This window comes from Entelurus aequoreus, linkage group LG15 (genome assembly GCF_033978785.1).
Source record: "Entelurus aequoreus isolate RoL-2023_Sb linkage group LG15, RoL_Eaeq_v1.1, whole genome shotgun sequence".
Taxonomy (NCBI): domain Eukaryota; kingdom Metazoa; phylum Chordata; class Actinopteri; order Syngnathiformes; family Syngnathidae; genus Entelurus; species Entelurus aequoreus.
Genome location: NC_084745.1, coordinates 34260981 through 34284354, shown reverse-complemented (window position 1 = coordinate 34284354; position 23374 = coordinate 34260981). Strand labels below are relative to the sequence as shown.

The window sequence follows — 23374 nt, the reverse complement described above, 5'->3', positions numbered from 1 at the left end:
TTCCTTCTATCCATGTTATTTGGACTGAAAGGAACTGTATTATTTCTATTTAGGCTGTTTCTGTTTTGCTTAAAATCGTGTTCAGAGGCAAACATTTTGGCCATTCCTACTCTAATGATTGAGCATATCTTTATTACATTTATGCTATCATGTCTTCCAAAGCAGGTTGACCATAACCCACAAGTGGCGCCACAACAGTTATAATAAAAAAAAAAAAGATGACTAAAATAATGAAATTTTTTTACATGACTATTATACAAAAATAAACAATTCACAGAGAAAAACAGCTGCTCCTTGCTGTGAATATTTCACACACAGGCTAGAGAAAAAATCCCGAAATATGGAATTGCAAGTCTAGGACTGAACTCTTGACAGCGAGACATAAAACCAGCAGATTGTCCCGGGCGCTAAGAGACTCTGGAGGCCCATAGGAGAAGCTAGCCGTGCAAGTCACAGCATCTCTCATTAACAAGGCAGAGCGCGGGTTTCAGGCCTGCAGAGTGGGAGCTATAAAAAGCATGCAGCTCGTAGTGTCACATGGTTGTTGCACGGATGTGTGGAAGTGGGCCTCTGCATAGGCCCGCGTGTGTTCAACATGTTTGGAGCGCATGAGGGCTGTTGCGCTTGCCACAGAGGCATCGGCGGACTAATTGAAAATGTTCCCACCTTTAGAGACCTCTCCCTGCCCCCTTTTCCACTTCCCTGTGAGTGGTTTGCCCCCATGCCCTCTTATCCTTCAGATCGGGAGTTGTTTTCTCACCCGGAGAAGGAGGGGGAGATGGCCGCCCTGTACCCCACTGAGAAGAGAGCACAGGGGGGGCTTGGCTAGCGGGCGAGAGGGGCCCCTGGTTCCCACACGCTGACTACAACTATACTGTAGGTCACATTAAACTGTTGGCATCATTTTAGACAAATATTTCCAAATCTGGCATTAAGGTTATGGCCTGAAATTGGACGGGGATTCAAATTATTAACCATTTTTTTGTAAAATGTTATTAATAGTCAAGCAGGCACACAATGAGGCTGAGATTCATTCATTAGTTTATGGATGGTATATGTCAGCCTTAGAAGCAAGGCAAGTTTATTTGTCAAGCATTAATAGTACGCATGACAATTCAAAGTGCTTTACATAAATAGAATTATAAGATGGTAAATAAAATCAGAAATCTTAAAAAATAATTAATTTAATTACATATATACCTATTATTTTTAAAGTTTGTGAGAAAAAAATCTAATCTAAAATTTTTGTCTGAAAAAGTTTAAGAAAATGAGCTTTTAGATATTTATTTATTTTAGAAATACATCTATTAAATTTTATTGCTTTAGACAAATGTAAATATATTTTATAATTATGTTATAATAAACACATGAATACAAACTATAATATTTACAGAAAATAACACATTTCAAAGTGTTTAAAAATCAAGTATATATTAAAAAAATGATGTCTTAGCAAAAACAATCTAATTTAAAATTTTGGGCTTCATTTTTTGAAATGTATTTTAGCAAAACATGTATTAAGTGTTTTGTATCAATTTGACAAAAGTACATATATTTCATAATTATTTTATAATGAGATATGAACAAAAATATAATTATGACAGAATTATTATTACTTTTTTTTAAAAGTGTTGAGTGCATAGAAAAAATCAGAATGAGATTTTTCAATCAAACAGGAAGTGGGAACAACATGTAAAAAGAGGTTAGGTTAGAAAAAGAGAGCGACGTCAAGCTGAAACTGATCTCTGTTGATCCCATGGCACGCTCCCTTTCTTTTTATGACTTTCCTCAGAATCGTCACTCGGCAGCCTTATCAACACACACGCACACACACAAACACAAACACAAACACAAACACACACACACACACACACACACACACACACACACACACACACACACACACACACACACACACACACACACACACACACACACACACACACACACACACACACACACACACACACACACACACACACACACACACACACACACACACACACCAGCTAAAAGTAGACCTCCGCATGCGGAGTACAATGCCAGTTATGCTGCGCTGATTACCAAAATAACACCCAAACAAGGTTTAAACAAGCATAAATGGATTTGATTTGTGCACCGGCTGCGGCCATATTTAATGTCCCTCTGCATAGGCTGGCAGGACACCAGTGTTAAGACCTAGATGGACCACTGTTAGGCCACTAACTCTGCACCTGTGTTTCTGCACAGCCTCTGGGGTCTCCCTTTATGGCTCTGACTAAATTAGATGGACCATATGCATTTCTGCACATGCTTAAATACATAACTGCTGTTGGCTGCGGTATTTATAGTCGCACTCCGTTTAGCTCCATCCACCGATGGACGACTGTAAATCAGAGGGAGAGGAAACACAACTGGTGAGGCGTTGCTGAGAAGCGGCACTTAACACTCGGAAGAGAGTTTAAGAGGAGAGATCAATACGACTTCAACGCGATGTCACTCCTCTTCTAGCGTGTTGTTATTAGTGACAATCAGTACAGCGGCTTTCAAGCACCAAAACAACAAACTATCCATTTTTCTTGCCAACAGTGTCAGTCTGATCACACTTGAAAGGAATCCCAACACAGCACAGATGCTAAACAAAACTGCATTTTCAAATGATATATTTAATAAATGGATTGTGGACAGCAAGAGGGAAGATTTAAGCAGCCAATTAACTTTATTCACAATGTTTGGATTCTCAATACACACAGCGTTTTTGCTTCACGCAACACGGCTGAACGCGGCGCTGTTTAATGACACCTGGCACAGCGGCCGCACATCTTTTTGCACTTTAGTATCAAACAAAACATTTCCTCTCCTGTGAGATCAGTAGAATGAGACAAGAGATCACATTCACTGGGAAAAGACAAGAAAATCTCAATAAATTACAATTAGGTACACCTGTAGGTTCGTATTCAATGCAGCACAATCAATGCTCATTCTGAAGTGCTTGGACTTGCAGGAACACACTACACGCCACAAAAACGTTATATTCATTATAACACTTTTTTTTTTTTTTTTAAAGTCACAAAAGTCGAGGAAGGCCTTGACAAAACTGTTAATGATTGTACGTTTGCAGGATTGTTTTTAGTATGTGAGAGGCGAAGATGAAAACATAATAGTTAAGTGTGGAGAAATAGTGCTACTATGTGCAAAAGAGAACTGCAGGTGCGGAGGGAAAAAAGAGGCCAAAACTTTTATAATGGAAAAAAAAAAATTGACACGATAACATAAAAAACTACCATTTTTAAAAACAATTTTTCACTTCAAATAATGATCATTTGAAACAAAAGCATGGACATTTGCAATACTACTACTTGCAAATAATTTGACTTACAAATGACATTATAGCTACTAGTATAACGGAGGCCAGCCAGTGTGGCTGGGCCATGTGTACCATGTGGTAATTCTCACTCCCTGATAGCCTCCTCGGTAGCTAGCATGCTTGTCTCTCATGCCAGCTACCCAGGTTCGAGTCCCGGGTGGAACAGAAAAGCAGGGACTGAACCACATGGGCTACACTTGCAAAAAACGTTACTCACAAATACAGCTACTTGCAAATAACGCTACTTTCAAATACCAATACTTTCAAATAATGCTATACTTTTAAATAACACTACTTTCAAATAACGCTACTTGCAAATAACAATAATTGCAAATAACAATAATTGCACATAACGTTATTTTCAAATAACACTACTTTCATGTAACACCACTTTCAAATAACACTACTTGCACATTACGCTACTTTCAAATAACGCCACTTTCAAATAACGCTACTTGCACAATACCGAATTTTTCGGATTATAAATCGCTCCGGAGTATACGTCGCACCGGCCAAAAATGCATAAAAGAAGGAAAAAAACATACTGTATCGTCGCACTCGAGTGTATAAGTCGCATTTTTGGGGGAAATTTATTTGATAAAATCCAACACCAAGAATAGACATTTGAAAGGCAATTTAAAACAAATAAAGAATAGTGAACAACAGGCTGAATAAGTGTACGTTATAGGACGCATAAATAACCAACTGAGAACGTGCCTGGTATGTTAACGTAACATGTTATGGTAAGAGTCATTCAAATAACTATAACATATAGAACACGCTATACGTTTACCAAACAATCTGTCACTCCTGATCGCTAAATCCGATGAAATCTTCTTCCTCGTTGTCGCTCCTTGTATGCGCCGCTAGCGTCCTTTCTTTCTGCTGCTCGATCGCCGTTTTCTGCTGCATATTTCACTACGTCCAGCTTGTAATCTGCAGTATATGATTTCCTTTTCGGGGCCATCTTGTTTAGTTTTTATAAGTTACCGCCAATGTAGAAATAGTCCAAGTTAATAGCTACGGCAGTAGCATATAGCAGTTAGCATCCCATGACCCACAATGCACTTCTGCCATGACCCTCCCCCGCCGAATTCCTATTGGTTGACGTGTGTGTGTGACGATTGCTGACATTTTGCTTCGTCTCTTCCGTGAATTAGATAAATATAATCTTTGATATTTTACGGTAATGTGTTAATAATTTCACACATAAGTCGCTCCAGAGTATATGTCGCACCCACAGCCAAACTATGAAAAAAACTGTGATTTATAATCCGAAAAATATGGTACGCTACTTTCAAATAACACTACATGCAAATACTGCTACGTGCAAATACTGCTAAGTGCAAATAACGCTACTTGCAAATAACGTTACTTGCAAATTACTTGATTTGCAAATAACGCTACTGTTAAATAACACATTTAAACATTTACTTTATTACTGGACTGAGTTATAACAGCATCTGAGTTGCAACTGGTAAGACTCCACTCATTATTCTGAGGTAGGTGCTTCAGCTTTGTTCAACGTTCTTAACATTTAAAACAAAACCAAAGGACTGTTGTAGAGAAATACAGACATATGGAAAGAACCGCATAGCTCCTATGAACGTGCAATACACAATGGACACATGCAAATTCTGCTACTAGAAAGCGTCTCCACATAATGTACAGTAAGTACTGCTGTTATGACCTATTGAGTTTCAAATGTGTAAAAAATGTAAAGAAAAACAGATGAAGAATGGAAGCACGTAACATGCCAATAATGCTACTTGCAAACACTTGCTGATGTCTTCACAAATCGCAAGATTATCTTTAATTCTGTTGCTACAACATATGAGTAGGAACCTTTAGGACTGCACATTTATTTAGCACACCCTAGTAGGTGCTGCTGTTTTGATGAACAAACATGGTTATCACTAAAGTTCAAATGCAAAATACAGATACCACTTTTTCCCCTGAAGGCAGAGAAGGAGAAACCTATTTGAGACACAGCATCTATTATAGAGTGGTTCACTATTTGAGAAGCTTGTGCAGTACTGGCAAGAGGTCTCGAAGCTGCAACTCATGCAAGTCAACTTGGAGACAGCAGCGCAGTTACGTCGAACGAGACACTCCCGTCTTTGCTGGTCTGCAGACTGATCTAACGACTCGCACATGCAACAAGATTGAGGGGAGGCCAAGAGATGTGGGAAGCAACATGTGGCGTAGGTGGACAGCAACACCAAACACACAGCATGACATGCAGACAGACAGACGGAGCAGCCGCAGAAAACACTAAAGCCTGACAAATTGCACTCGCCCGCTATGCGAGTGAGAAGGAAAAGGGGGCGAGGCTGGAAGTCTGAGACTGGCAGCACATGTAAAATTCATGGTGTCCCTCCGGGTTCAAAAGGTAATGCATCTCCAATATGAGATGTTTTTTTTAATACTATCATGGACTTCACTAAATCACCAGAAAGTGAACACAAAGGCAAAACGGCTCACCTCTAAGTCGTTGAAGAATAAATGCGTGTCGGCCAAGTTGAAGATCATCTCTTCCATCCGTAGTCCTAATGAGACTGACGATGGTGGATCCTAAAAAAAATCAACAACAACAGAAACAATCATTCCTTACGTCTCATTTCATGCAAGAAAGTGTGTTCCTCGTAAGTCATTCGAATAATTTCCCAGCAGGCCTTTCTCATAAAAGAAGACTTGAAAGTGTGTTTACGGCGCTGCGGAAAAGGACCAGAAAAGCCTTTTAGGAAAGCTACAGACTGGAATAAATGCAGTAAAAAAAAAAAAAAAAAAAGTCTCCGGAGGGGTGATCGAGTTAGGAGAATTGCTGGGGTCGTAAAGTCGGCATTTTCATCCTCCTCCGCATACTTGCACTGATGCATTACTGATTGCAGGCCTTAACTTTTGTGTAGTCAACAAAAAAAATGAATGAATGAAGTCATGACATGCAATGTGACACATTGTAATGTAGTGTTTTTTTGGGTTTTTTTTCCCAATGATTGTCACACACACACACTGGGTGTGGTGAAATGTGTCCTCTGCATTTGACCCATCCCCATGTTCACCCCCTGGAAGGTGAGGGGAGCAGTGAGCAGCAGCGTGCATATTTTAACATATTTAATGCACAAGGTGTATCAAAGTACTGTATTTTAAATTTCCTGTTGTTTCACTCAGTCCTGTTACCCTTACACACACAATTTCTAATATTCGAAATGTCACAAGGTCCAGAGAAATTTGCATGCTGATTCTCTGCAAACCACAGGAGTCCCCAAATTAAGTTCACTCATTTATTGTTCTGTACATTCGAGGATATTTCAATGAATGGGGACGGGGGTGTCAAAATGTGATCTGTTACTTAAATTATTCTTAAAACTTTTTTTTTTTTTTGAAGCACTGTAACATTTTAAGTGCCAACATTCTACCGTATAAGCATAAATGCCATGTGGCTATGTTTTATGTAATTGCGGGGGAAAAAACTCACTCCTGTTACTTTTTAGTCCTGTTTAAATATCTGCACAATCCTAAATGATTCTTAATTATTTTTGTTGAATCACTGTAACATGTTAAGTATCAACATTCGTTTGGCATACATGCCATGTGGCAATATTTCATGTATTTGCAAAAAACTCACTCCTATTACTATTTAGTTGTATTACACGCTCTCCACAGTCCTGTTACTTAAGTCATTCCTAATGTTTGTTATGTTGAAGCACTGTAACATGTTACCTAAGTTTCTCTCTTTTTTTTTTTTTTGAAGCACTGTAACATTTTAAGTGTGAACATTCTACCGTGTAAGCATAAATGCCATGTGGCTATGTTGTATGTAATTGCGGGGAAAAAACTCACTCCTGTTACTTTTTAGTCCTGTTAAAATCTCTGCACAATCTTCTTACTCAAGTTATTCTTAATTTTGGTTTTGTTGAATCGCTGTAACATGTTATGTGCCAGCATTCTATTAACATTAATACCATGTGGCAATATTTCATTTACTGGTAACTGCGAAAAACTCACTCTTGTTACTTTTTAGTCCTGTTATAATCTCTGCACAGTCCTGTTACCTAAGTTATCCTTAATTATTTTTTATTGAATATCTGAAACATGTGAAGTGTGAACATTTTATTATCATAAATGCCATGTGGCATATATCATGTAACTAAAAAAAACTCACTCCTGTTACATTTTAGTCCTATTAACATTTTTTGCACAATCCTGTTACCTAAATTATTATTACAATATATTTTTGGTTGAATGACTAACATGCTGAGCATCAACATTCTATTTTCATAAATACCATGTGGCTATATTGTATGTATTTACTAAAAAACTCACTCCTGTTACTTTTTAGTCCTGTTAAAATATCTGCAGAGTCCTGTTACCTAAATTATTCTTAATTATTTTTGTTGATTCACAGTAGCATCTTAAGTGTTAACATTCTATTATCATAGATACCATGCGGCTATATTTCATGTATTTGCTAAAAACTCACTCCTGTACTTTCAGTCCTGTTACTCCAAAGAGTCATCTTTGGCTTAGAACCAAATAAAAAAAGTTGCCTGAGATGGGCCACTACACATTTTGTGCAGTTTAATTTGTGTTTAATCAGATTTAAAGTTCATCTTGAAAGTGTTTCAACAAGCAAACGACCCCCTGCTGTAACGTAAGACATTGAGAGGCTATTAATAGTTCATGACTCTTGCACAATACAAACAAATTAATTATGAACAGGCACAAAAACCCCTTAAAGCTCCAATCAGCAGATTGTAGAGGATGCACAAAACACCAAGCGGCAAGAGAGTTATCTTTTTCTTTTTTTCCTTGCAGCTGCATTGGAGTAAAAACAGGCCTGGCAGGACCAGAAGCAGGGATTACGGAGTTAAACCACCTGAAGACACACCTGAGCCTTCTACTGATTAGCTGCCGTAGCCTATAGTGCTTAGGTTTTCACTAAAGATGACAGCAGAGCAATCGCACAAGGAGCTCAATGCCCTTCCACTTTTGGAGGCTTTAGCACAGGGTCTGCAAAGTGTGGCCCATGGCCCGGTCCTGCACATGCTTTCATTGTTATCAATTAGCGCCATCATTTTTAATTTCTTCCAAGCAAAAAACCTGCCTGTTGAGATGAGGCAACAGAAACGACAGCACCTGCCTCGAGATGTCAGTGCCATCCCAGAGGACCGCCCACCTCGTCCAAACACCCCCTCCACATCTCCACCTCCTTTAAGCTCCAGCCCGATGGCATTACAGCTGGCTTTAGCCGTCAAAAGCTTTATGGGGGCGAGCTGCCTTGATGCCAATTAAAAAGCGCTGATAAGAACAGCGCAGTGTTTATGTGGCGGGGAGTGGGTGGGAGGTCAGCGAGCGTGAGGGAAAGTGCGGATGGACGCCTATTTATAGTGATTACGGGGAAAAGTGTTTTGTTTACGCCACTGAGACATGGGATGACACACAGAGGGGGTGGATGTAGGAGCACTTTCTGTTCTTAAGTAGTTTATAGATAAACCGCCTCCATTATTATTGTTTCAGTCTGTTGAATTGATCAGAAATGTTTTAGCAGTGTGTGGAACGAGCCCTTGTGTAAGCGGGAATGATTCCTGCTTCAGAGGCTGCTTCAATGCATAAGGCTTCTACCCAGCATGGGAAAAAAGTAAATAAACAGTGGAGGGTTGTGGAGCAGCCCCGCTTTCACCCCCAAAACAAAACACTGCCCCCATCACGCCAGAACAAAGGCGCGGAGCAATGGTGCCGCAGATCTTTGAGATATTAGAGGAGAGAACATGTCAAAAGCAGACACCTCCATAGTCAAAACAAGAGCTGACTAAATCAAGCCAGTTCAATGAGGAAAAATCACGTAAAAAGTGGACGATGAAATCCATATAGAATGGATGACCTCCAAAGGAAGCCATGAGAAGGGAATTCTGACTTTACTCCTTCTCAAAAAAAGTTTGTTTGGAAAGTTTAAATTTAGAGACGCAATATACAGGGAATAACAAATAACCAACTGGAAAAGCAAACGTTTTATCTTATGAGCACGGACAGGGAAAATAACCCTAACTCGTAAATACATAAGTAAAAATTGGTAGACAAAAAAAGTCTAAAATACATAATAAATAATACTGAATGATAATAAATACATTAATTTTGAATAAGTAGTTCTCAGCATTCCACTTCTTGCAAATACCTTGAAAACGACTAACACTACGACTGTTAAACTGACACATTGGTGCGGATGTCTAAATAATTTTACTCCATATTTTGATATGCTAAAAGTTCCAGCATACACATGTTTAAAAAAACACTTTTAGTAAAGTTTTTCAACTGACATCAGTATTTACTGTATGGTTGCATAATTTGATTCCACATATTGATAAGGTCAAAGTTTATACTAATATTTCAAAAGAAAAACTACCCTTGGTACGGTTTCTTAAATGTAGATACCAGTGGGTTTGGGTCTATAATTTTACTCCCTGAATTGAGACTGTATGGTGAAATATTTAGTGGACATGAACATACAGATGTTTAAAAAAATACCTTGAGTGCTGTTTCTTTAACTGACATATCAGTATGTTTGGTTCCATAATTTTACTCCACCTATTGATATGCTAAAAGTTTTAGTGTTGCGCGAAAATACAAATGTGAAAAAAAACAAAACCTTACATATCAACTTACATATCAGTAAGTATGGTTTCATAATTTTACTCCACATATTCTTTCTTTCTTTCTTTAGTTTATTTCGAACATGAACACACTTACATCATAATACATCACACACTTTCATATCATTTCATTTTACATCATGCCCGAAAAGGAGTAGGATAAAGGTTGAGGATTCCGCGAGCAAAATGATATTTTAAATGAAAAACTACCTTTAGTACTGTTTCTTAAACTTTTATCATTTTACTCCACATATTGATAGAGAGCGCTTTTAGTGTTGGGTGAACAAACATATGTTTTACATAAAAAATACATTTGGTACGGTCTCTTAAACGACCATATCAGTACGTATGTTTCCATTATTTTACTCCACATATTAATATTATAAATGTTTAATTATCTGCAAGTATATTAATATTTAAAATAAAAATCTACCTTTGCTACTGTTTCTTAAATTGACATATTAAAACAAACTGTTTCAAAATTTTACTCCACATATTAATATGCTAAACTTTTTTAGTGTTGCGTGAGCATACAATTGCTAAAAAAACAAAAACACTCTAGTACTGTTTTTTCAACTGACATCAGTACGTATGATAGGATATGATAAAAGTTTGCGTTTCTGGCGCATTCAGATATTTCAAATGTATTTTTTCTTGCAAGCATGCAGACGCTTTAAGTGTATTTTTTATTTATTATTATTGTTATTAATTCACTTAAAACATCTGTATGCACAACTAAAAGCCGTTAGTATAGCAATATGTGAAATAAAATAATGAAGTTATACTTACTAATATACAGATGCATACCTTTGACTAAATGAAAAAATACATTTAAAGCATGAGCATGCTCCCAAGAAAAAATGCATTCAAAACATTTAAAAGCATGCTCCTGCAACACCAAAAAAACTTTTTGTATGTCAATATGTGGAGTAAGATTATGCAACCATATGTACTGGTTGAATTTCTGTTCTCTTGTTAAAAAAACAAATATGTACTGTATATGCATCTGACTACATATTCCAATTTAACTGGAGGAATAAGAGAAGCCTCAGGTTTTGTCTCTAGGGTCTCCTGAGAAGCACTTAATTAAACCAACGATGTGGTATTTTTTAGCAAAAGGAACACTTAGACATCCTGTGTGCAACTGTTGCGAGCCCCCCCGCAGCCGTGCCCCAAGCAGCCATGCGCGGCTGCAACAGCTGCACAGGCAGAGCAGTACAAATACTTGCCAAGCCTCATTGGAGCTATTTAAAAAAAAATGTCCCAATGTGTGCGCCTTTTCTTGATAAAATGTCCACTTACCCGTCCATATCTGTTGGCGTAAGAACCCGTGAGCAAGGAATGGAAAACGATGATTGTTTCGTCCAGGTCCCAGATGAATACTCGCTGGAGAAGCAGCGGGGTTGGTGGAGGAGGGAAACAAAAACAAAGAGAAAAGAGGCAAAAATCAATGGTGCACTCTGTCGGCCTGCAAGGTGATCCTCCTGGTCAATAGGCCAGGAGCGTGTGTTCGCGCACCGCAGGGACCGTCGGTCCATTTGCTCGGCACCGCAACACTCCTCTCCAGTGCGCTTTCCACTCCTTGCCCTTTACATTAGACCTGATCAATAGCGACAAACTAATTAACTAGATATGTTAACATGCAGTGATGTCATGGCTGCTTGTTTGAAATTCATATGCTATTAATGAAGGATGAATTCTGACATATGGTCAGCACAATAATTGTATATATAATTCACCCAAGGGACGACTCACTTAATGACTTATTAATGAAGCAAGAACTTTATAAAAGATACGTGTGAGTCATTATCCATCAATTATTCAGCCTTTCTATAATTAATTAATGCCCATTACGCGTTAAAGGCAAAGTGTCAGCCATAAACAAAGTGGATTAATGTCCCCGGTGCCTCAGCCGTCTGTCGCCAAGGTAGCAAGCTCACCCTACCTCAAGGTCGGAGTCGGGCGGCGGTGATGGGTTGTTGTTCCTTCTCCCTCGGCCACGTGACTTTCCATCCGAGGCCCGGCGCAATCGATCCGAATCTGAATCTTTAATGGGGGTTGATGGACTGTGGATGGTACTGTACTCTCCTAGAGAGGGGGAAGGTGGAAGAATGACGGTCTGCTTCTGGCAAGAACATCGGAGTTGTCTTGAAAGTTCTCCTTTTATACTTTTTTTTAATGATGTCCTCACAGTAATGTGTTTATAGCACCAAACCTGACAGAAATCTATCACGTCCCATTGATGGAAGAAGTCCTCAAACGCTATCTTTAAAAGTTATGGGCATTGAAAAACATCTCCTTTATCAGGCTTCACTACACATTTTAAAATAGAGCCTCGAGCTCTGACAACTATCCTTCAGCTGCTATAGATACGAGCCGTGTTAGTTTTTTTCTTCAGCCATTGGCTAATCCAGTATGATGTTGCTGTGAGAATGTGAGCATAATGTTAGCTGTGAAATAGCTATGCATGCTAATGTTGCTAATGTAATGCTTCTTGGAGACACAAACTAAACATAACGCATTAGCGTTACACACAAAATGACATGTAACTATTAGGGCTTCGTAAAATTACTTTTTAAATGTCTAAATCCCAGCATCAAGGATATATTTTGGACAGCACAAGTCAATGACACGATTGTGTGACCTACAAGACTTTTGGACAAAGCAGCGGAAAAATACACAATCAATTTCATTGTTTAGGCGATTTAGTTGAATGGAAGAATAGTAACAACAAGCTAATGTCGTAATTTTAAAGAGTATAAAGGAACAAAAACACTAACCTACATGGACTGAAAATGGTAGACAAAAATTACATTTTGCAGCTAAAACAAGCATTGCTGTTCTGGAAAGATTTTTGGCGTGTGTATGAGGATTTTTGCTCAATAGTTTATATGGATTTAAGTTTTTTTTCCATACCAACCATCCATGACTTTATGGACCTTGCTACAGTCATGCTGGAAGAAAAAATGCATTTCCCACAAAGCCAGGAGCATGGAATATAATTTCTCATACCTTACTTTACTGAAGAATTAAGATCCAGGGAGAGTCAACGAGCCTATGCAACAACTTTTATCAATATATAACTACTTTTTGACAGAAAATCACATTTCTAATTCTGCATTTGTGACCCCTCAAAAATGTGAAAATTTGTTTTATTTATGTTTTTTACGCATCTCATTCACTCTAGGGCGGTAATTATTCATTCATACGTAACTAAGGGAAAATGTACAGCATACATGTAAAAGCCCACCATTTTTACATGTTTACATATCTGTGCTTCACTGGTAATGTTATTTCACTGAGCGTGGCAATGTTCCACTTTGTTCAGCGCTGTTAAAACGCACCCTAGTTGTGAAACTTATACATACAGCGAAACCTCAACTTAAGAGTGTTTTGAGATAAGAGCTGTCTCTCGGTTAACTGTTATGCTTTAAGTTGCAGGAAAAAAGTGCAGTTACTGTACAAGCATCTCCGCCATTAGCTGACTTAGCAAATGTCAGTGAACCCTGTAAGATTCGACCAAAACATCTGGTCTTACTGGCTAGCATTACCTTATAGCTAGCGATCGATGTAACTTTTTTTGGAAGAAAGTGGGTGTGATGGATTGTGTTGAGAAGAAGAAGAGGATGATATTCATTAAATAAATAAAGAAATAATCAAAAACATGCGTGTCGCCAACTTGGCGAAGCATTTCGAGCGTATCACTGCACGTCTGCACCATTCTGAGGTAGAATGAGTGTAACGCCAGCCAAGAATGTTAAAATAATATCTAAACGGTGGACATTTATCAATGAAAATAAGGAGAAGCTGCTGATGGTGTGTTTGATCGAGAAGCAGCTACAAGGAGATACCGTAGTACAGTGGTTCTCAAATGGGGGTACGCGTACCCCTGGGGGTACTTGAAGGTATGCCAAGGGTACGGCGTGGCGAAGTTGGTAGAGTGGCCGTGCCAGCAATCGGAAGGTTGCTGGTTACTGAGGTTCAATCCCCACCTTCTACCATCCTAGTCATGTCCGTTGTGTCCTTGGGCAAGACACTTCACCCTTGCTCCTGATGGCTGCTGGTTAGCGCCTTGCATGGCAGCTCCCGCCATCAGTGTGTGAATGTGTGTGTGAATGGGTGAATGTGGAAATACTGTCAAAGCATTTTGAGTACCTTGAAGGTAGAAAAGTATAACCCATTTATCATTTACTTGAGATTTTTTTTAAATATTCTAAAAATAGCAACAATTCAAAAATCCTTTATAAATATAAATAAAAACCTATCTTTTTTTCCAAATAGTTCAAGAAAGACCACTACAAATTAGCAATATTTTGCACTGTTATACAATTAATAAATCAGAAACTAATGACATAGCGCTGTATTTTACTTCTTTGTCTCTTTTTTTCAACCAAAAATGCTTTGCTCTGATTAGGGGGTACTTGAATGAAAAAAAACATTCACAGGGGGTACATCACTGAAAAAAGGTTGAAAACCACTGCCGTAGTAGTTCGCTTTCCAAAGTAAAGGATGTACATTATTATTACATTACTTCATAAATTACAGTATTTGTTTGTAGTACCATCCATTCATCCATTTTCTACCGCTTGTGCCTTTCGGGGTCGCGGAGGGTGCTGGAGCCTATCTCAGCTGCATTCGGCCGTAAGGCGGGGTACACCCTGGACAAATCGCCACCTCATCGCAGGGCCAACACAGATAGACAGACAACATTCACACTCACATTCACTCACTAGGGTCAATTTAGTGTTGCCAATCAACCTATCCCCAGGTGCATGTCTTTGGAGGTGGGAGGAAGCCGGAGTACCCGGAGGGAACCCACGCAGTCACGGGGAGAACATGCAAACTCCACACAGAAAGATCCCGAGCCCGGGATTGAACTCAGGACTTTCGTATTGTGTGGCATATGCACTAACACCTGTGCCACCGTGCTGCCCTTGTTTGTAGTACATTCTATTGTATTGTTTTTTATAGAATAGGTATTATATACAAGTAATTAAAAGATGTTAAATGGTAGAATTGTGTCGTTTTAGGGGAGCCAAGCACCAATTTAATTGATTTCAAATAATTTCAATGGGAGACGCTGATTTGAGATACAAGTGTTTGGTGTTTTGAGCTCAATCACAGAACCAATTAAGCTTGTAAATTGAGGTACTACAGTATAAGACTTTTTCTGACGTTGCCAGAGATAAATCATCTCATCTGTTCATCGATCATCTTACATTATCACTCAATAGGGGTGAGTACCTATACATTTTATACTGTACAATAAGTTTTGAGTACATATTTAGGGATTAAACCTGGATTGTGTCAAGTAAACAACAGCAGGAGAGTTTGGAAATGTTACAGGCATGTGTTTGTCGGTCCCCAAAAGGTCTGTAGTCAATTTTGTGGCGATTTGAAAAAACACCCTACAGTTATAGTGGGTGTTTAGTAGACCGCTTCGAGCTGTGTGAGAAATGTCAAGTCAATCCGACTTATGGGGTTCAATAAGGTATACGTGTCCAAAAAATAATAGCACAAGCAACACAGTAGGCGTGCATGTTTTGCCAATTTCCACCCTTCTGTTTGAAGGCAGTAGACGCTTACACAAACATATGCAATCAATAAATACCTGCAGGGTTCTCTGTGAGGGCCTGACTGGTGACGGCGGAAGGAGGCTCCTGGAGGGTGTAGGTGGTGGTGGTGGAGGGCGTGCTGGGACTGGTGTTGTTACTCGTCATGTAGGGCGAAGTATAGGGCGAGCTATTGTAATACTGCGCGTACTGACCCTGGCCGAAGGCTGGGTAGCTCGGGTACTCCTGCGGGACGAGACACAGGGGGGTTACATTTGAAAAAGATTTTGATCAGAGGAGTTAAAAAAAAAAAAGAAAAAAAAGAAAAGGAAAGTGGTGGGGTAACGTGAGATATGCCCTTCACCATAGTTGCTACTTTACGGTGGGGATTCCAAAAACATAAATGCAAACATATGTCAGTTCTGTCCCACATCTGGACAACCATCCCTTGTGTGTGGTTTTTTTTTTTGCCCTGTATGCCACAGGACATATGTAAGAGGAGGTACACTTTATGATTTATGCTCCATGGATGAAATGCTACATTTGGGCAAAAACAACAAGAAATGATCAACCACAAGTACCTGTTGCGTGCTGTTGAAGCCTGCAGAGTTCGTTAAAGAGTTGTTTCCGGGGTACAACCCTGACGTTGTTGTGAAAGTACCACCTAAAAGGGGCAACAGGGTTTAGTTGATGTTGAGCATGCTCAGAAGTACACATTTGCACAATCCAACATGTCTGACTTTTTGTGTTACAAAATAGAAAAGGTACCAGGTTATCATTGACCAAAAAAGGTGTATTAACACTCAGGATACAAAGGCTGACTATTTTGTCTTTTCAATAAAATTTAGCTGTATTTTTGGCCACAATTTTGTTGTCTTACTCCAATATACATACATTTTTTTGAAAGGGCTGTTTTCTTGTTAAATTATAAAATTCAATGTCCATTTTTTTAAAGGTGTACGATATACACTGGCAGTCATTCAACATTACCCCAACACCAAACAGGACATATAAGTCATTTTATTTAAAAAAAAAACGTAACTACTTTTTAGATTGAGATATTTTTAAATTCCTTTTCTCAAATCTCTCAATCAACTTTAGCCCTAAACAAAAATAAAAACAATGTTTTATGTGTTATCTTATTTAATTTTCTATTTTAATCTACAGCTGACAAAGTTAATGCATTAACTCATGCGACTAACCATGAAACATTATTGTATTAATCGTGTATAAATGCAGATTGATCGAGCAATTTATATTGAGCGCATATGCTCCTTTACCTTCAAGAGGGACTGCACTTTTTTTGGAATTTTGGAATCGGTCACAATCGTCTTTTTTTAGAATTCTAAAGATAATAAAAAAACGCTTACAAAACGCGGCTAATGGGAGTCATCATTGTAGCCTTCGCTTGTGTGTTCAAATCACGTCATACTTGGTAATAGAAGACCAAGACGACTATTTTTGGACAGATGAGAATTCACAACCTATGCATTTTGAAGCTTAATATATGGAGGATGAACTGCTGCTTATAGAAGGGGAGCACGAAGAGAGGGTGAAACCTTGGAGCAGGCGAAAGCCGAGAGAGTGAGGTTGACGTGTCTTGACGCTGTAAATGTGGAACTTGGAGCCAAGCTATGCCCACATAGCTTACCCAAAATCAACTGGAAAAAAACGGTCCCCTGCCAGCTTGACAAGATAACTGTCCATCAAGTGATTTACTATAGTATTAATTATGATACATGCAGCACGTCATGCTTGTTAGTACACCTACACTACCGTTCAAAAGTTTGGGGTCACATTGAAATGTCCTTATTTTTGAAGGAAAAGCACTGTACTTTTCAATGAAGATAACTTTAAACTGGTCTTAACTTTAAAGAAATACACTCTATACATTGCTAATGTGGTAAATGACTATTCTAGCTGCAAATGTCTGGTTTTTGGTGCAATATCTACATAGGTGTATAGAGGCCCATTTCCAGCAACTATCACTCCAGTGTTCTAATGGTACAATGTGTTTGCTCATTGGCTCAGAAGGCTAATTGATGATTACAAAACCCTTGTGCAATCATGTTCACACATCTGAGAACAGTTTAGCTCGTTACAGAAGCTACAAAACTGACCTTCCTTTGAGCAGATTGAGTTTCTGGAGCATCACATTTGTGGGGTCAATTAAACGCTCAAAATGGCCAGAAAAAGAGAACTTTCATCTGAAACTCGACAGTCTATTCTTGTTCTTAGAAATGAAGGCTATTCCACAAAATTGTTTGGGTGACCCCAAACTTTTGAACGGTAGTGTACATACACTGTAAACAAAACATGAAATGTGGGCTAATACTTTAAAGATACTGTAATATGATTGTTTGTGTTTTTCAGTCAGTACAGATTGGTGTCCTATAACATTGTGTTGTGCATTACAAACTCAAAAGCCATTCAGCTGCTGACTCAGAAGTTAACTTACGGCTAATGCCATAGCATTCTGTCGCAAGGCGATGTGCGACTATGCTGGATAAAAATGTCCTCAGTGTTCGCTCTTAGAATAACGTTGCTACAGCTTGGTTATTATGCAGGCTACGGAATGTAAGCGAAGTATTGTTAAAGGTATTTGGGTGCATTTTTAAAGTTATATAGGAGGCAGAAGGGATTGCTCCCATTAGCTGCATTGCTAGCCACGTAGAACGAGGCGGTTGAAACAAATTAGAATGCAAACAAACAAAAACAAAAACTTTTGTCTTTTTGTGTCTTATAAGGGTTGTGAACGATAGCCAAAATATATATTTCTTTAAAGTGCAGTTACCCTTTAACCGTGGATGGTTACCTTTTTAATTTTTATTTATGTAGTTATTTATTATTTATTTTATTTTGTATTTATATCATTTCAAAATACCCCCGATGATATTTTAGATAGTAAATACCATTTAGAGGGGTTAGTGTGTCTTGCCTCACAATACGAAGGTCTTGGGTTCGATCCTGCGCTCTATGCTTTCTTTGTGGAGTTTGCATGTTCTCCCCGTGACTGCGTGGGTTCCCTCCAGGTACTCCGACATGCACCTGGGCATTGGCGTTGTTAGGCCTATTTTAGGGGGGCTCAAACCCCCCTAAATAATTTTAATTTAATTAAATTTTTTTTTTTACAAATACATGCCGACATATTCATAATAAAGTGGCCCGAATATGAGTTTAAATAAATAATCATATAACCTGTCATTATTCACTCAGTTTCCCCTCACTTCATAATTAGGAGGACCAATAGTCAACATGATCCACAACATCCTCTAGTATACCTTTAGGTCTTTCATATATATATATATACTGTATATATATATATATATATATATATATATATATATATATATATATATATATATATATATATATATATATAAGTATGAAATACTTAATATGTATATATATACTTTATATATATATATATATATATATATATATATATATATATATATATATATATATATACATATATATATATATATATATGTATATATATATATATATATATATATATATATATATATATATATATATATGTATATATATATATATATATATATATATATATATATATATATATATATATATATATATATATATATATATATATATATATATATATATATATATATATATATATATATATATATATATATATATATATATATATATATATATATATAAGAAAAACCCAGACACCATCTTTGTAGTCATTTTTCTCCTGCGTGGACTTCCGTCTTCCTTTACATGAGTGAAGCTGCACAAAACCTTGTGTCTGCAATTGTAAATAATTTAGTTTTTAAGTTTTGTGTTTCTTGTAGAATCTATATAAAGTAATATACATTAGCCTATTGTTAAAATAATGAAAAAAACATCATTAAATATATTTGTTTTATTGTATTGTTACATTAATAGCTGTTGTATTATTATAGGATGGCTTGTTAAACATTTCATAGGATTTTCAGAGCAAGGAAAAACCTAGACATTTAATATAAAATGTAAAATGAATAAATTCATAAAAAGAAAAAGAAAAAAAACGGTTAAAAGCCATCGTCCTGGGGAGCATTTCATTTCGTCCCGTGCATTTTTTAAAATAATAGTAATAACAATGAATAATTTGTAAGTCTTTGTTAGCCGTTTGTGAAGTTTTGTGCTTATGCGCTATGTTCGCTCGCATCCTGTGCATCTACTGGGGGCTAAGCCCCTCCTGTCCTTAAAAGCTAGTGACGCCCCTGCACCTGGGTATAGGTTGATTGGTAACACTAAATTGGCCCTAGTGTGTGAATGTGAGTGTGAATGTTGTCTGTCTATCTGTGTTGGCCCTGCGATAAGGTGGCGACTTGTCCAGGGAGTACCCCACCTACCGCCCGAATGCAGCTGAAATAGGCTCCAGCACCCCCCGTGACCCTAAAAGGGACAAGCGGTAGAAAATGGATCGATGGATGGTATTTTAGATAAAACCATTTTGAACAAAAATTGTGGTGCAGTCTAGTAAAAAGCACTTTAAACATTTCCTGTGTTACATTCTGACAATAAAATTGCATTTGTGTCCAAATACTGGGGTCTTTTTTAAGTTAATTTTAATTTAATTTTGCATAATATTTGCATGAGTTATTTTATTAAGAAAAATATTACATGTTTGATATTTTTATTCAGGACTGACATTTGAGAAATTTAAGCAAAAAATAAGTTTTAAAAAATAATAACCCAAAATGTTTTTACATGTTTATGCATAGAACACTGCCAATTAAAATCGAGCCACAGGCCGCACCTAACAAACCCCTGCATTAATTAAAGGATAAAAAGAATAAAGTATTTCCCAAAACATGATTAAACCTTTTTTTTGTTTACTTTTTGCAGCAAATTCTTAAAAACACCAGCGTGCTCATGTTGTACAGAGGTACTTGGACAAGTGTAAACATGAAAGGTTTGGCATTTGCAAGTGATAAAAGAAATAGACCAAAAACAAATGCAGAGGTTGTTGGTTCTTCAAATAATAATATAAGTGAGGGAGGGTCATTAACTTTGTGGAAATGTGGCCCCCCAGAACAATATAGTTGGCCTAAGCCTAAGGGGTAACCCTGAATGGTGACTTTATCTCTGGCCTCTTCCTCCCTTATCAGAGCTGATGAATGACAGTGGGGAGAAAATGTGGCACAAGAGGCTGTTGTGTGGGAGTCACTGGAGGGTAACTGCGATGAGAGGACATGCAGCCTGATTTCAAATGTGTGTTTCTCTTTCCACTTGCTCACAGGGATGATTCCTCCTGGGTAATTAAGTCATTCAAAGTGGGGGCATTGATAGCATCTAATGGCTTAATAATATACACGGCGGGAGTTATATAGAGGCACTGTGGGCGCCTCGGGGCTCACAGTCTTTTCAGCTGCACTCCATCTGTACTGTGAGGAGCCGGCACAGTGAGATGTCACATAAAAGAATATTCATTGTGCGGGATTTGTATTAAAGCTAAAATCAGCCCCTTATTTAGATGGTGGAATTTGAACTGACAGAAAGTGGCATTTTTATACTCGGCTTCATAAAAGTAAACAATAACTTTGGAAATATAATGCAAACAGGCACCCCCATCCCCTCCTGAGTGGAAAGTATCGTCATACTCAATATTGTAAGAACTGTGCTTTATTTGTGTGCATTCCAACAATGATAAACTACACGAGCCATTCCGCCGAATAAAAATACTTTCTTTTTACTAAGCAAAGTGATCTGATTTCATATTTGATGAATACAATTAAAAATATGAATTCAAAGTGCTGTACCTTGAACAGCTTCTTAAAATGAGACATTGAGTCATTTTTCATCTAAACGGGAATATATGAACATCCTATAAGTTGGCATCCCAGTGACAGCAGACATTGTACAGTAAGTGATGTTTTATTAGGTCTGCAGTGAGCAGAAGTCTACAATGAGTAATAATAAGAGATGTTGTAGAAGGAAAAAGCGAACGTTGTGATGAGTTTGTGAAATTAATTTTAAGCGTACGCTTACAATGAGCAAAATACGTACACATTAAATGTTATTAAAAATATGTGTTACTACATTACATATATACTTACATCATGTATATAAAACATTGATGGAGGTGTTTGAATGTTTTTAAGGGCTTTATAGGCAGAATAGACACCCAGAGGCTCCACTGTAAGCAGACTTTTGCTTGCGGTTATCTACTAGTTAGAATGCATGAAAAATAAAAAACCTCTGTGTTCTTGTCTTACATAATGATTGTTAATGATAGGCAAAATTCCAAAAAAGTGCAGTTCCCCTTTAAGTTGCCTGACATGATCTAATACACATTTCAAATAATTTAATATGTGGATTATCAGACATAGACTTAAAAAAAAGGTGTAATATAGATTTATTTTGAGACATAAAGGGGATTTATATACCTCAATGGATAGTTTTAGTGTGATTATTTTTTAGGAATTCAAATGTTTTCAAATAATTCCCACTCCTTTACTTACCTTACGAAACAATAAGTAGCAGTGAAAAGAATTTGGGGAGATAAATACATAGTGCTCCTAAATGGGGGCGTAATTACACCTTTTACACATCGGTGACAAACAAGGGGTAGTTCCTTTAATGCTCTGACCACAGGGCCCATCACTAGCGCCCTCCCACGCCGTGACAAACACAAAGCAGGTTTTCAGATTGAACGGAAAGGAAGTACAACGGCGTAAAAGCAGACATGGTGCAAGTCCACCAGAGGAGAAAGACGTTTTCACTTTCAGCAATTACAACCTTTTCACCTTATTTTCATCCTGGCCTCTGTCAGTTATTTTACATCTGTCTGCGTTGTTTGGCTTTTCATGGGCTTGCAAAGGGTGGGTGGGTGGGGGATTTTAAAACAGAGTTCAAAATGGAGTGAGATTTTAAAACAGAGTTCAAAATGGAGTGAGAGTCTGACAGAACAATCAGGCGAAGGCAGAGAGAGGTTGCAAAGGACAACAAATTAGCCTAAAGCGCAGTTCAAACGGTCATAAAAGTTCTCGCTGGCAGGGGTTTTTGAGGCTTTCTCCGCAGAGAGCAAGCGGCCACATAAAAGCCGAGGGGACCCCGCTTTGCCCGGTGAGAATGGACTCATGCCGTTCAGAGTGGTGGTGCTGGGTAGAAAGAGGGGGTCTTGTGGTTCCCCGGGGGCATGTTTTCTCTCCCTGCTCCAGTTAGTTCACTCAGTCAAGACCAGACATCCCCCCCCAAGCCCCCCACACGCCTTCTGGCTCCACAATTGGAAGTCCATTTGCTTTGCTTGATCAGTCTCCTTGCCATAGGCTATGTCTATCATCAGCGCACAATATTTGGAGCAGAAGTTTGTATGCCCCACTTGGGAATAGGCTATCAAGTCCAGATGGGCTTGCTCTTTTTTTTTTAAGAGGCTTCGGCTTGTGGCTTGCACAGACAAAATGCAGGAATCCAATTAATCACCTAATTAGCATCTGCTTAGAAGCTCTCTCCGAGTATGTCGCAACAGAACACAACTCTGTCCCCTTCTTAGGCGACTTTAACACGCCGCACAAAGCTCCGTAGCATCGAACATGAAAGCGAGGAGCAGAAACATTAATCTAATCGTCCGCCGCCTTGACAGCTGGCCGCAAGCTGGAGAATCACATGTGGAAACTGGTCTTCTCTGGGTCTAAGAGGCACCTCGCCCAGGCAGATCAATAATGGCCCAATCTGTCATGCAGCATATCTGTCAATAACCACGGCACAACTAGACTAGGTACAGCCTCTAAAACCTGGAAGACAAATGGCCACATGATGCTGTCATCATACATACTTACAGTATTTCATGTGTTCTGCAGGATCCT

The 23374-nt window shown here is 38.2% G+C and overlaps 1 protein-coding gene across 5 annotated transcripts in view; it reads right to left on the bottom strand.

Annotated features, from left to right (window-relative positions):
• The window catches only part of eya1 (EYA transcriptional coactivator and phosphatase 1), a 139913-nt gene that overhangs the window by 21710 nt on the left and 94829 nt on the right, over positions 1-23374 (bottom strand). For all 5 annotated transcript variants that reach the window (XM_062021258.1, XM_062021257.1, XM_062021259.1 and 2 more), the window contains 5 exons: positions 16130-16212; positions 15608-15794; positions 11942-12084; positions 11299-11382; positions 5831-5920 (listed from right to left, as the gene is read on the bottom strand). In XM_062021258.1, coding sequence (XP_061877242.1) covers positions 5831-5920; positions 11299-11382; positions 11942-12084; positions 15608-15794; positions 16130-16212 — 587 coding nt within the window. The remainder of the gene's footprint in view (positions 1-5830; positions 5921-11298; positions 11383-11941; positions 12085-15607; positions 15795-16129; positions 16213-23374) is intronic.